The sequence below is a fragment of the Chiloscyllium plagiosum genome, chromosome 12 (genome assembly GCF_004010195.1).
Source record: "Chiloscyllium plagiosum isolate BGI_BamShark_2017 chromosome 12, ASM401019v2, whole genome shotgun sequence".
NCBI classification, from domain to species: Eukaryota; Metazoa; Chordata; class Chondrichthyes; order Orectolobiformes; family Hemiscylliidae; genus Chiloscyllium; species Chiloscyllium plagiosum.
The window spans coordinates 43,730,818-43,745,112 of record NC_057721.1 but is presented as its reverse complement, the minus strand read 5'-3'; the positions used below and the strand labels follow the sequence as shown (position 1 = coordinate 43,745,112).

The following is a 14,295-nucleotide window of genomic DNA, read 5'->3' as shown; positions in this document are numbered from 1 at the left end:
TCAATATTTTTTCTGTATCCAAAGGTGCAGGAATAGCTTGGTATCGTGCTTCTCCGTGCCAGTCTCCACCATCTCTCTTAGTCCCCATCAGGCCTCTCATCAAGTTGATAATCCTCCATTGAAGAACAATGAGCTACATCTAGAAGCATGTTTTGGGCTTGCAGCTCACCTGCCAAATTCAAATGAGGTCTGGTACTCAAAACCACTTTCAGAATCTATCATTTGATTATGTTCTCCCATCCTCACAATGTGTTACCATACACTTCTCTGCATCTTTTGCATTTATATTTGCATGCCTTCTTGCAATTTTGTGGTTCTCTTTTCCTGAACTTTTGTTATATGTTGTACTGTGTTTATGAATATTGAGGGAGTGCTGGACCAATCTCTACTGTAATGTCCTCACAGATGAATAACTTGCCAACTGTCGCACATTTCTGGACTCTTAACTTGGCATGAAGTGCAAGAGCCTCCAGTGTTTGCCTGCAACATAGTTGTACACCTTCAGTAAATGAATGATCAAAATGTATTGTGCATTTTTATATTTATTTAACAGGAAGTACAAAATATTTAATACCCAGTGTGTTGAAAAATGAAAAGTAAAAGAGAATGAAGAATCTAATAGTCAAGAAAATAAATGCAACAGGTTGCAGATAAGTACCAACAACAGTTTCACAATTCCAATAGGTAGGTTACTTTGGATTATAATGAACAACAAGTTTGTTCACACAACTAAGGTTTCCTAACTGCAGCTCTGGGATCAATGATAATTTGAACAAATAAATTCAAGATTGATCAAAAAGTTGAATTCAGTACATTATTTCCCACCTTAATTTGGGTTAAGATTTCATCTTCTGACATTCAGAACAGAGAAGAGTGACTTACTTGATTTTTTTTTAAACTCAGGGTGACCCAGAAGGGGACAAGTAACTGAAAGGTCTTCGTAAGGATCGGCTTGGGAGACCTTTCTTATATTGGGACAGTTTTTTAAAAAAAGGAAGTTTTTTACCTTTGCTTTTGAATAGTGCCTGTTTAAAATTATAAGATGTCCCAGAACATTTCACAGTTTCACTTGACCAAACCACACAGAACAGTATTAGGACAAAACAACATGAGCTTTCTCAAAGAATTAGATTTTATGCTGTGCTTTCAAGGAGAGGATCGAGATAGGGATACAGAGGTTAGGGGAGGGAATTCCCAATATTATACCCTAGAAAACTAATGACGTGGCCTCTCAGTCAGAGAGGGGTAAAGGAAGCTGTGGAAACTAATGAGGAAAGAAAACAGAGTGTAGTAAAAATCCTTGCATTTTCAGGCTGTGACTAGTGGGGTACCGCAAGAATCAGAACTTGGGCTTTGGCTGATATTAATGATTTGCAGTCTGGGTCCAAATGTAGCATTTCCAAATTTGTGGATGATACAAAGCTAAGTGGAAATATGGAATATAAACAAAATGTAACATGGCTTCAAGATGATTTTGACTTGATTTGATTTAATTTATTGTCGTCACATGTACCTAAGTACAATGAAAAGCTTTGTTTTGTGAGCAGTATACAAATCATAGGGGGCTTAGAGTGAGGCATACAAGATTACAACTGCACAGGAGGTGTGCAAAGCAAGATCAACATTAGTGAGATCACCATTATTTGGAGTTAGAGAGGTCCATTCAACAGTCCAATAACAACAGGGAAGAAGCTGTTCTTGAACCCATTGATGTGTGTTCAAGCTCCTGTATCTTCTACCTGACGGAAGAGGTTGGAAGAGAACATTACCGGGGTGGGAGGGTCTTTGATGATGTTGGTAGCCATTCCACAGCAACAAGAAGTGTAAATAGAGTCCATGGATGAGAGGTTGGCTTCTGTGGTGGTCTGGGCTGTGCACACAACCTGAAAGTTAATAGTTTCTTATGGTCCTTGGCAGAGAGTTGCCATACCATACCGGATAGAATGCTCTCTATGGTGCATCTGTAAAAGCTGGTGAGGGTCCTTGTGAATGAGCAGATAAATTATAATGTTAGAAAAATGTGAGGTTATTGACTTTGGTAGGAGAAACAGACATGGATAATATTGTTAAATGAAAAGTATAGGGGCACAAAGTGACCTAGGTTTCCTTGTTACTAAGTTACTGAAGGCCAAAATGCATGGTCACCACCTCCTTCTCGAGGGTAACTAGGAATGGGCAATAAATTCCAGCCCAGTCAGCAAAACCCATATCCTGTGAAGTAATTAAAAAAAAATGCAGCAAACTATTAGTAATGTCAATAGAACATTAGCCTTTAACACAAGAGGATTTGAGTACAGAAGACAGTCTTGCTTCAATTGTATAGAAGTTTGACTTGTCTGCATATGAAGTGTTGTGTGCAGTTTTCAGTCTCCTTAACACAGAAAAGATATTATTATCACAGAGGGAGTGTGTCAGAGCGTCACAAATTTGGCCCTGGGTTGGCATCACTGACCTATGAAGAGAAGTTCGTAACTGGGCCTTTTTTCTCTCGAGTTTTGTAGGGTGCAAGGTGATCTCATTCAACCTCACAAAATATTTAAAGGATGGATAGGGTACATGCAGTTAAGATGTTTCCCCTGGTGGGGGAGTTTAGAACCGGGGGCATAATTTAAAAATAAGACGGATGCTATGTAGGTCCAAGATGAGGAGAAATATTATTAATCAAGAGTTTAAGAACCTTTCAAATTCTCTACGACAGCAGACTATGGAGGCTCAGTCTTTATATACATTTAATTAGAGACTGATAGATTTCTGATTCAGGGAGTTCAGGGTTATGGGAATATATAAATGTGTTTGATCAGCCATTATCATGTTGAATGGACTCAACTGACTCCCTTCGTTCCTGTTCTCCTAGACATGATGAACTGAATAGCCTCCTGCTGCACCATTACACTTTTGTGCTATGCAAGAGGTCAGTCTTGGAGGAATGCAAGAACCCATAAGAAAGGTGACAAGACTTGTCTAGTTGAAGCTGTGAGCTACCCACTCCATTTCTGTTGACTGCAACAATGGAGAAAATGCATTGGAGAATATTAACCACATCAAAGGTTTCACTGAGTTTGAGGAGAACAAAAACACAGCAGTTATTATTTAGAACTCTAATTAGGGTTGTTGAATGCAATACAGGAACAAAAAGCAACAAGATGGAGGGGTAAAAATAGGTTTGTGTTTGGGGTTCATAATCGATGACTTCTCCCGATGCTGGTCCCAGTGAAGGGAGGCAGCACACAAATTTGAAGTTTCCACCCCGGTTATCTGGTAAAAATATAACGCTGTCTATCATGCTGCTAACTGCTTCTGCAATCACTGAAGGCACATGGTATGGTCTATCTCTCAGAGGGGAGTGCCACTGAATCTAGCAGTTTGGTGGCGAGTACTATTGCTGCACTTCAAAGCCCAAAAAATGGAACATCAGGGTAGATAGAGGACCCCAAAGTCATGGTTTTGGTACTGGAGGCACTCGGGCACTCATGGTTCTGAAATGGAGGCAAGAGGCCCTCAGCACAACCTTCAGAAGGGAATGGGAAGAAGTGGCCTGGTCAATTCTCAGCCTCTGACTCAAGGACCTGCAGTGGTGTCACAGAACTTACATGATTGATCAAGACCAACAGATCTATCTTCTCATGATGTCTCCACTGGCATCTCAAGCTGATCAATACACTACACCCAACACTCAGCCAGCAATACTCCCTGGCATATAACATCCAAACATAACATCCAAATGCTCTACTTCCTCGTCACACAGTTACCAAGCCTGGTAGCCTTACGCCAATCTCTCACTGCCACAACCTTCAGCACTGCAGTTACAGAGGGTGACTCACTAAAAAACAGCTTCAACTAGAGTTCTTCCCTATCCTAAGGAGGGCAAGACAGCACAGAGTGAAAAGGAGCAGAGCTGATGGGGGACATGGACCTCTGATTCTCCTGAGTCCTGTGGAGGAAATAACTCTCTACATCATGGTAGAGATTAACCAGCATTAATTTGATCATTCAGGATAGTGGTATTTTTCTGATTATAATGTTTTCATATCTCCAGCTTACTGTTTGGTCTGATGATGAAGTTACCTGCTTTACACCCATTCCTGTACCTCTGTTACCACAACCTTCTCTGCTCATTCTTGCTTTCAAACATGTAGCTGCCTAGCACCAGCAAACAAGGGGAGAAAGAAACAATAACAGAATAATACTGGCATAGAGGCCTTGCCATTGGTGCTGACTCTCACAGTCACCCACCCAGACACTGCCACTGCACCTACATTGGAAGCTCATATAAAGTGTGTGGTCAGTCATTTAGACATGATTAGGTTGCACCTAGGCCAAGGCTAAAGAATGGTTTTCCTGCTCACTGGAGGGTGATGTTGTAAACAACATCTGCTATGGAGAACTCACATGGACATTGATGGGGTGGCATATAGGAGGACATTGCTGAACATGAGCTCAGAGATGCTGTGCACTTGCAGATAGGCTCCTGTTGAAAAGAACAGAAGATTCCAGCTCCAAGTTGATAGGCAGCATTGTGCAGAGCTTTCTCACACTACAGTTTCTGTTTTCTTTCACTCTTTGTTTTACTGTAAACACAGAGACACTGCAATTGTACCCCATAGCTGTCACAAGGAACAGATTACCTATACCTTTGCCTTTCCATTTAATTTCAATATTGTGCATTTTTCATAACTATCATAACTGCAAGTTGGGTTCCTGCCTCTTCAATTAATACTTGTGTTCTGCCTTAATTCATGCGATTGCTTGATCTTTGTTTAATGATGTGTGAACCTGCTGAATGGACCTGTTGCTCTAAATTTAGAAAATGGATGTTCGGTCAATCAGTGGGGTGGTCACATTTAGACAACTTCAGTTACTTTGGGCAGCACATTCCTCCAGGAGATTGGTTCACTTCCAGGGTGCCATCTCCAAAGATTCTGATAAAGTGGACACAGATTTCAGAGGTGACAATGCTTTTAGGGACTTTGAATAACAAAAGGAAATGAAATGGTAGTTTGTAATGATGAAAATGTTGAATGAATAAATTGATGATGGTAATTTTGAGAAATAGGCCTGTTTGAAGAGATAGATAGTTTACAACATCAGCCAACACTAGGGATCAGCAGATGAGTGTGAGAATGATACCAAAAGCTGTCAGTGAATTTTAAAGATCAGATGGACTCAGGTATTAGGAGAGGCACCAGACAAACATGCAGAATCATTGCAAGGCAAGAGGGGAACCCAGGAATTTCATTTTATAAAAAAGGACAGGAGAGGATGCAGCAGAGGGAACTGAACAGTTAATATAAGATTTCATGAAGAAGAAACTCATCACCCGTCCTCATACCTCTTGCAGAATAGGAGGATGAAATGAGGCAAAGGTGAATTAAGATAAAGATCAAAATTATTGAGGATGGGAAGTCACCTGGTGCAAATACCAAGGAAAAAGAAGGGATGACATCTCAGGGTGGTTTTGATGTACCATGAAGAAAAATCATCGTGAGAAGATGGAACAAGAAGAAATGCTCAAAGAAGAATTTATACAAAGTGAAAGGGGTAAGAGATCGAGATGTGCTTTGCCCACATATCATACTCTGGAAGTTTGGCTGTGCCAGATATGGAATGTTTCACCAGCCGTGAAGCTTCAGTAAGAATCCATTTAAGCCAAACTTTAGTAAAAGCCATAATGCTAATACAATTATCCACAGTATTTTTGTAGATGGTTTATCCTTGTTTGAGTGAATACATATTCAAACCAGAAACGCAGAGAAATATATTGATTGTTTTTCTGTTTACAGAATACAGAGAGATTTTGGGTGATTTGGGGAAGTGTAACAGGATATCCATTGACCTTACCTAATTGGGAAGGGAGGACAATTTAAGATTGCTGCTTACAAGGATGCAGTGATGGATGCCACAAAGCGAGTTTTCCAGAATGCTAAGAGATGCACAGATGTCTTAAATTGATCCAAGAAAAATCAAGCCTGGAGAGACAGAGTAGAAATGGATTGGAATAAGGACAGAGGGGAAAAGTACCCAAGAGGGGAGAGGTAAGAAACAACATGATTATTTCTTAGAAATGGATGAGCAAGGAGAAAAATGACAAGAGAAGTGGGAAAGAAACGCAATCAAAGTAATGGGCTTGGGGACAGCTAAATGTACACACAAATGGGTACAAAGGAAAATCAGGCTTTACAGGCACAGCCACCTTTAGGAGAGTCATGTCCTCTCAGAAAATATTCAGTGGCTAGGCATTCGCAAAGCAAACCTTGCAATAATAATTTCATGCTGAGTGCACAGCTTTACATCTGTTTCTCAAATCTTTGAGTGGAACATCTCGAGAAACAAGAATTTAAAAAATAAAACAGGGTAATATTAGTTTACAAAACAGACAAAAGTTCCATGACTCAAATTGATGTACCAGATGGTTCTGTTCAATTGTGAAAAAACATTTATGGATTGTTGATTGTATTTAATTCTGCAAAGCCACCAGTCAAACACTTGAAAATCTTGCAGGTCAGTTGCTTATTCAAATAGACTTTTTTCCCTCAGTCCACTTTGTTGCACTGCATAATTGCATTTTAATGCCCACTTCTTCACTGATTCCCAGCTGGAAAAAAATAAATGAAATAAAAAGAATTGTTACAGAATGTAATTCAATGAATACCGTTCTCTAGAATTAAACATGGGCCATATATGTTCTGTCTGCAACAGATTGGACAGAGATGGAAGTAGATGATCTTACTGATGTCATCAATATGTTGTAAGAGGCACATCTCAGGGTCAAATGCAACACCAATTTTATGAACAGACTGATTTAGTCTCAGACCCGCAGCTAGGTAAGAGGGGATGTGGTTGGTGGCTAGGAAATGGTGTTTGGAGTCGGCACCCCTCTTAGGTTTCTTGTTTCCTAATATTTACTTAATAGTTATTTCTGCTGATCCAAAGAAATAGTCTGATAATTCAGCAATAAAAGCAAAATGCAAAGAGTTAATGCTAAGGTAAAGCTCGTTGCAGTGAAAATTAATTCTGTTTTTTTGGACGATACCACCCACCAATGATTGATCGTTGGGGGACACCAGAGACAACAGTGACACCAGTGAAGTCATTGTACGTGAGACTCTGTTGTAAATTCAATTATAAACTTACCTCCCCTTGTCTTCCAGATGATGTTAAAGACTTTTCTGAAAAAAACAATATGCCACGCCCACAAGAATAATCAGTCCAACCACTACCACCAGAATAACAATAATAACCTGCACATAATGATGACCTTCTTTTGTACCTAAAGTAAGAAAGGAAACAAAGAGACATGATGAGAACATACAAAAAATGAGGCTTTTTTTGAACAAAGCTGTAAGTGATCCAACTTTTTAATGTTAATGAGACTGGGTACCTCCCTCCGCTACATGGCACTAATGCTGTCAGTATCCAAACAATTAAAATGACAGCAAACCCAAACTTTTTGGAAATGCAGCATGTAAGTACCTACCATCATTTAACCTCTCGACCTTACATGTTCCTATGTGCAGACAGGCTTGAAATCAGGCCAAACATTTTTGAAAAGGTGTCACAGCAGAGTAGCTCATTTCCAGGAAATTTGAGCTATTACATTTGAAAAGAAATATTAAGCAGAATTTTCCCAGTCCCTGAACAATGCAGGCAATTGCAAAGACAGCTGGGAAATACAGCATGAATGCAAACATGACATTCTCAATAATGAGAAAAAAAGTCAGATTTTCCACTCAAGGTTGCAATGGCGAGCTTAGAATTTCGTCAGAGATTGGTGAGGGGTCTGTTTCATGCATTAATATCTCATTACTAACTAAGCTTGCTTTATCTGTATGCAATTTGCTGTTTTCCCACATGGCAGAGAGAAATGGATGGCCCCAATTCCTGATCTGAAGGTCAGAGTGGTTACCTGGCAACTCACCAGCACCTACTCCGGCCATAATTCCCTACATCCCAGGGTATGTCCATGGACAGGGACTACGTGCATTTACAATAGCTATAAATAGATTAGGAGCAGAGGTTGTTTAGCAATCTGTGTGAAAATCAGACTCCTGTGGCACAGTGGTAGTTTTATAACTCTGAGTGAGGCAGCCCAGATTCAACTGTCACTTACCCCAGTCGTGTGCAGTAGCATGTCAGCACAGGTTCAATAGTCAAAATATAGGGCTGGGAAATGAATACCTATAATATAGTTCAGCTCCTTCAATACTGCACTTTGGACATGTTTCATTACAAGGCCACTTTGCATACAGGGACAGGAACTCATCTCATTTATTTGAATAGGCTGCATCTAAGGCTCTTTGCTTGCTTTTGTAGTGCTTTCTCACTTTATACTTGCATGGATGCTCACTGCATCTTCACATTGTCTTGCATTTCTTGCACATTATTGCTTTATTCAGAACTTATGGCCTGTCTGTCTTACCTTGCCTTTTAGCACAGACAGAGAGGTAGATCAGTTGCAGCATGTGTCATCAACTTTGAAAAGCAAACACACTGAATGTGTTTCAACCAAATGACTATGATTCAAATTCTAAGGAGAGCCTCCCTAGTTTAGTCAAAGGGAGCTTTGGTCAGTCAGAGGGTGAAGCCACAATCAGTGAAGGAGATCACATATCCAGAGGCTTGAAAGGGTCTGTTCAGTTGCTTGAGATAATCATGGTCAGGAATTCCATCTCACTACAATCCGGGGATGCCCAATAGACCATCCTGCAGGTCGAGTCCAATGAATCAAGGTTCAGTAATAAATAAATCAGAAGCTGCGCAGTGATCATTCAGGGTTCTGGTCCACCATCAGTCAGGATTGTCATTATCAGTCAGTCAAGGGTTTGGGCCAAGATCAGTCCTGAGATCTGTCCACTGAAAGTTAAGAGTGATTGACAGAGGCCATTGCTGTGTTGATATGTTGGGAAGTTAAGTGTATTGGTTAAAGGCAGCTTATGGGATGCAGAGGGGACAATAATTGTGAAGGGGATGGGCTGTGGGCAAGCCAATATATAAGGCTAGGAAACAACACACCATGGGAGAGCACAGAGTGTGGCATTGAGACAGTGAGGGAGCAATGGTCACCACCATCCTGGCTTCAATGGGTGGACTATACATGTTACAACACAGGGTAAGCCCTCCTGCTTAATTTACACCAACAACACAGAAAAGATTTATCCCATGCAGTAATCTGTGAAACTTGAGAGGCCAAGAAATTTTTAAAATAAAAATTTGCAACTTTATTTCTTAAAGTATAACAGAGAATAATTAACTAACAACTATTTACAACTACTTCCTCTAACCTATCCTTTATCTTCCCTTCTTTTAATACTAGTCGGATAAAACCCCTGATTAAGATTTACTGAAAAATCCAAATTTCAAAACCAGCCAACTGTTGAATCTTCTCTTTGCAGATTTGCTCTCCAGGTCAGTGTCGATGTATTTCTCTGTGCAAACTCCTTCTCTAGTCAGGTACCTCTCAGACAGTTCTGACTAGCAGTCTACATCTGTTGGTCTGGTGGCAGTTCTCCTCCCAACTGTTCAATTTTCCCCTCAAAGCACTGGATTATGTCACTGGCTTTTAAGATTGTCAATATACTAAATTCAAAATTGATTAGAATTTTTTTTTGGGAGGGTATAATTTAAACTGATTGGCATAAATCAAATCTGTTTTTGTCTACAGGCAACCAGCTACACTAACTGCTGGACCACATGCTACATTGTATCTTGTTGAGAACACTTGGTGCTGTCAGATAGTTCTGCTAGCTTTTAACTTTCTTAAAGGTACAGTACACCCATATCTTCATAACAGTATGTAACAATGCTTGACATAATTAAGCTGTGGGCCTGAGGCTTGGGTGTAAAATGGAAAGATGAAGTATTAAATGAAAAATGTTTTTTTTAGGAATGGGAGGCTCAAACCTGATGGGTTGACAGGTAGGGCAAGTCAGAAAGGAACATGAAGGTGAGGAGAGTCCCATGAATTGATAATGAGCCTATAACTCACTCTCTGAAGCATTGTGTTGCCTCCTGTCCTCATCTAAATCACAATTGTGCAATGGAAATGGAAACCAGCTGTTAATACACCCAGAATGGACTGAATGAGGGTTTTCTTTTGTCTGAGATTGTGAGCTCCATTTATGAGCAAAGTTAGGCTCTTCAAGGGCAATTGAGTTAATCAAGGACTTATACAATACTGGTTAAAGATATCTGCACTGTCTCCAGGTAATGTGAGGATCTTTTACTGCTAAAATATGTAATGGCTTTGAACATATATGAGTTAAAGGAATTCCATGATGTTAATTGCCCAGAATTTGCATCAATAATGATGATGCTGGTTATCCTTCAACATCAACAATGAGGAGCATGAACAGATTGGTTTGAAAGCAGCTCTTCCCCTTAAGTTGAAGTGTCAACAATATGATGATACAATTTTAAAATGAAGGGCAACTCATCAACAAAGAACACAGTAACAGTTACGTAGCCCCAGTCTGAACACACAACTATCAAAACAGTTGGGGCATTGAGATTGATATATTGTTGAGACAGATAGATCCTGCTGTATGATACTATTCATGAGCAGCAATAAGATGTTGACATTGATCCTTTTCAAAGTGACATACAATTTGGAGGTCTCCAATGAGTACCAGAACATTTCAAGTTTTTCAGAAGCATGTCTTGTAGTGCTTTCTCAGTCAACTTTGGCTTCCTTTGCCAGCCACTAACCCTCCATACGCAACTCTCTGGAAATGCGATGGTCATCCATTCTAATGACATGTCCTACCCAGCACAGATCAGCTATCAGGAGAATTGCCTCAATACTGGTTCACCGGCCTCAGTCTAAGATTTTGAGATTTCTAATCATGTCTTGTCAGTGGATGTTGAGGATGGACCAAAGAGTACACATGCAATATTGTTTCAACTGCCTCATGTATTAAAAATATAGAGGTGAAGTTTCACAGAATAAATGAGGGAAGTAATAACCAGAGTGCAAACATCATGGACATCTAATGTTGTGATAATTTAATACTTCAGTGTAAAGCCTTCTGAGCACCCATCTCATTTGCTGATCCTAGCTGTTACTCTCTATCAATCAATTCATCACTGAAGATAAGGGTTGCAAGGCATTTAAAACAACCAATATTCTTCAGCTTTGTATAATAGTTATAGAGTTCAAAGTTTGTGAGAAGATTTGTAGCTCGGGTGCTCATTGCTGTGGTTCTGTTCGCCGAGCTGGAAGTTTTTGTTGCAAACGTTTCGTCCCCTGTCTAGGTGACATCCTCAGTGCTTGGGAGTCTCCTGTGAAGCGCTTCTGTGGTTTTTCCTCCGGCATTTATAGTGGCCTGTCCCTGCCGCTTCCGGTTGTCAGTTTCAGCTGTCCACTGTAGTGGCCGGTATATTGGGTCCAGGTCGATGTGTTTGTTGATGGAGATTGTGGATGGCACTCTATAAATGCCGGAGGAAACACCACAGAAGCGCATCACAGGAGGCTCCCAAGCACTGAGAATGTCACCTAGACAGGGGACGAAACGTTTGCAACAAAAACATCCAGCTCGGCGAACAGAACCACAGCAACATGAAGCTAAATTATTAAATCCTCATTCTTCGGGATGGAATTGTTAAAAATTCTCAATATCTAACAACTTTCATTCTTACTAAACGACAAGAACAGTTTGCACAAAATAAAGCCAAACGAGGAACAGCCAGGGAATTCCTAGAAGCATGGCACTCATCCACAAACTCCATCAACAAACACATCGACCTGGACCCAATATACCGGCCACTACAGCGGACAGCTGAAACTGACAACCGGAAGCGGCAGGGACAGGCCACTGTAAATGCTGGAGGAAACACCACAGAAGCGCTTCACAGGAGGCTCCCATAGACAGGGGACGAAACGTTTGCAACAAAAACTTCCAGCTCGGCGAACAGAACCACAGCAATAGTTATAGAGTTTTAGAGGACAGAAGAAGGCCTTCATCCCAGCAGGTCTGCTGCAACCTATTCACACTAATCCCAATTTCCAGCACTTACCACGTAGCCTTGAACATTGTGACATTTCAATGCTCATCAAATATGCTTTCCAGCTGTACTATCCTCCCAGGTGGTGCATTCCAGATTGCCTCAACCCTCTAGGTGAAAAGATTTTTCTCCAAATTCCCTCTAAATCTCTGCCCTTCATTTTAAAATTGTACCATCATATTGTTGACACTTCAACTTAAGGGGAAGAGCTGCTTTCTAACCAATCTGTTCATGCTCCACATAATCTTATATATCGTAATTAGGTCCCCTCCCAGTTTTCTCTGCTCTGAAGAAAACAACCTGAGTTTATCCAGCCTCTCGTCATGGCTAAAATGCTTATTCCCGGGCAACGTCCTAGGGAATCTTCTCTGCACCCTTCTAATGCAATTATATCCTTCGTATAATGTGGTGACCTGAACTGCACATAGTGCTCCAGCTATGGCCTAACCTACAGTGTAATTGAGCACATACAGGGAGAGCTCAATATAGCAATGATAAGGAATGTCCAACACCTGCAAAACAGAGACTCGGATGTGGGAACAATATCAATCAGGCTCACATACACTCACAGAAAATCTGGTGAGGCATGGTTGAAATCTCTGCTCCTGCTGTCATTTAGGTGCAATGTTTCTACCTTGCCAAATTCTGCACTCACTGCAGGGCAAGTCCCCATTACTGTATATAAGACAGCCTCCTCCTAAAGGAATCTCACCCGCTACCTAGCACTCAGTGGGATGCCTGAGTAGTTTAACGCCTGTTGAGAAGAGACGGCCATTGCACAGGATAGGGGCTGGCACGAGTCATTGCAGGCAGTCTCGTTTGAAATGTCATTCTGAAAGGTGAATGTAAACTTTTTTGACACTTCACAATTGCAGTTCCTCTTTAGAGTGTCCCTTGAGCAGTATCAGCCATGACACTAACTTTGGAGATAGGACAGCAAGGGTTGGTCCGGTGGCTGCTGGGTAACAATCAACTCTGCCTGCCTTTCTGCCTGAGATCAACTTCCCCAACTGTGCCAACAGCCAACTCCCTGGGACCTTCTTTCATGGTCTTAGGAATCCAGTCTCTCTCCATGATGCCAATAATGTGATCTTATGCTTCCTAGAGAGATGATTAAAGTTTGCCACTGTTAAGTCTTCTCTGCTGTATTTGGATATTCCCATCCCTTACTGTTCCTGCTCAGCAGTCCTTATTATTCTGTCTCTAGTCATTTGAAAGGAGGGATCCAGGAGAACAATGCAAACAAACAACTTCACCAGTCCCAAGACAGTACACAGAAACTAGACTCCCCCCAACTTTTGCATGTATGTTTACACAAAATGACTAGGCAAAAGTGAGGACAGAGGTGCTGGAGATCAGAGTCTAGATTAGAGTGGTGCTGGAAAAGCACAGCAGGTCAGGCAGCATCCGAGGTGTAGGAAAATCGACGTTTTGGGCAAAAGCCTTTCACCAGAATGTGCTTTTCCAGCACCATTCTAATCGAGACTGTTACATAAAACCTCTGCTGTATATGCATCAGGCTATTGCCATCCTCAATAACCTACAGAATATCTGTACCACTTCCCAGTATTTCCTGATGGGCATTTCTGAATAGATGTTCAATCACAAACGCTGCCTGCTGACAAGCACTGAGATTTCTAGATGCCATAAACAGCTAAGCATCCTCATTTTGGTCTTCAGTTCCTATATAAGGTATTTCTGGTCTTCATCTAAATCTGTCCAGCTTCCCACTCATCAACAAGTACCACTCCTTTCTCTGCAGGAGCAATGGGATGCACATGGGGAGCCTCTGCAAGGTTTGGCTTAAAGAGGCCAATTCGTTCTGCCAATACCTGAGCCTCCAATAATCCCTCAACAATTTCAGCTTCCTTCATAGACATTGCCAGTTTCAACTCCTCCACCATCCACTTCATCTCAGCTGGGAGGATTGGACCAGGGTGTCCTGGAAGGAATGGTCCTTGTTGAAGGCCTGCAAAGGAGGGAAGGAGAATATTTGTCTGGTGGTGGCTTCCACTGGAGGTAGCAAAATTGGAGGCTAATGATCCTTGGGATATGGATGTAGGTGGGATTGTAAGTGATGAATAAAGGAACCACTGTTGTGGGAGGGAAGAGAAGGGGTGAGGGCAGAAGTGTGGGAGATGGGTCAGGCAGAGCTAAGAGCTCTGTCAAGCACAGTGGTGGGGAATCCTTGATTGAGGAAAAATTGACATTTCTGAGGCCCACTGGCAAAAGCTGGCATCATCAGAACTGATGCAATGGAGATGGAAGAACGAGGAGAATGGAATAGAGCTTTTACAG

At 41.3% G+C, this 14,295-nt stretch overlaps 1 protein-coding gene across 4 annotated transcripts in view; it reads right to left on the bottom strand.

The window, feature by feature from the left end:
• Nucleotides 1-522: 522 nt before the first annotated feature.
• The window catches only part of LOC122555177 (hepatocyte cell adhesion molecule-like), a 44,524-nt gene continuing 30,751 nt past the window's right edge, over nucleotides 523-14,295 (bottom strand). For all 4 annotated transcript variants that reach the window (XR_006313201.1, XM_043700913.1, XM_043700912.1 and 1 more), the window contains 2 exons: nucleotides 7,132-7,267; nucleotides 523-6,592 (listed from right to left, as the gene is read on the bottom strand). Coding sequence is in view for 3 of the 4 variants with exons in the window: in XM_043700913.1 (XP_043556848.1) it covers nucleotides 7,155-7,267 (113 nt within the window). In the remaining variant the exon portion in view is untranslated. The remainder of the gene's footprint in view (nucleotides 6,593-7,131; nucleotides 7,268-14,295) is intronic.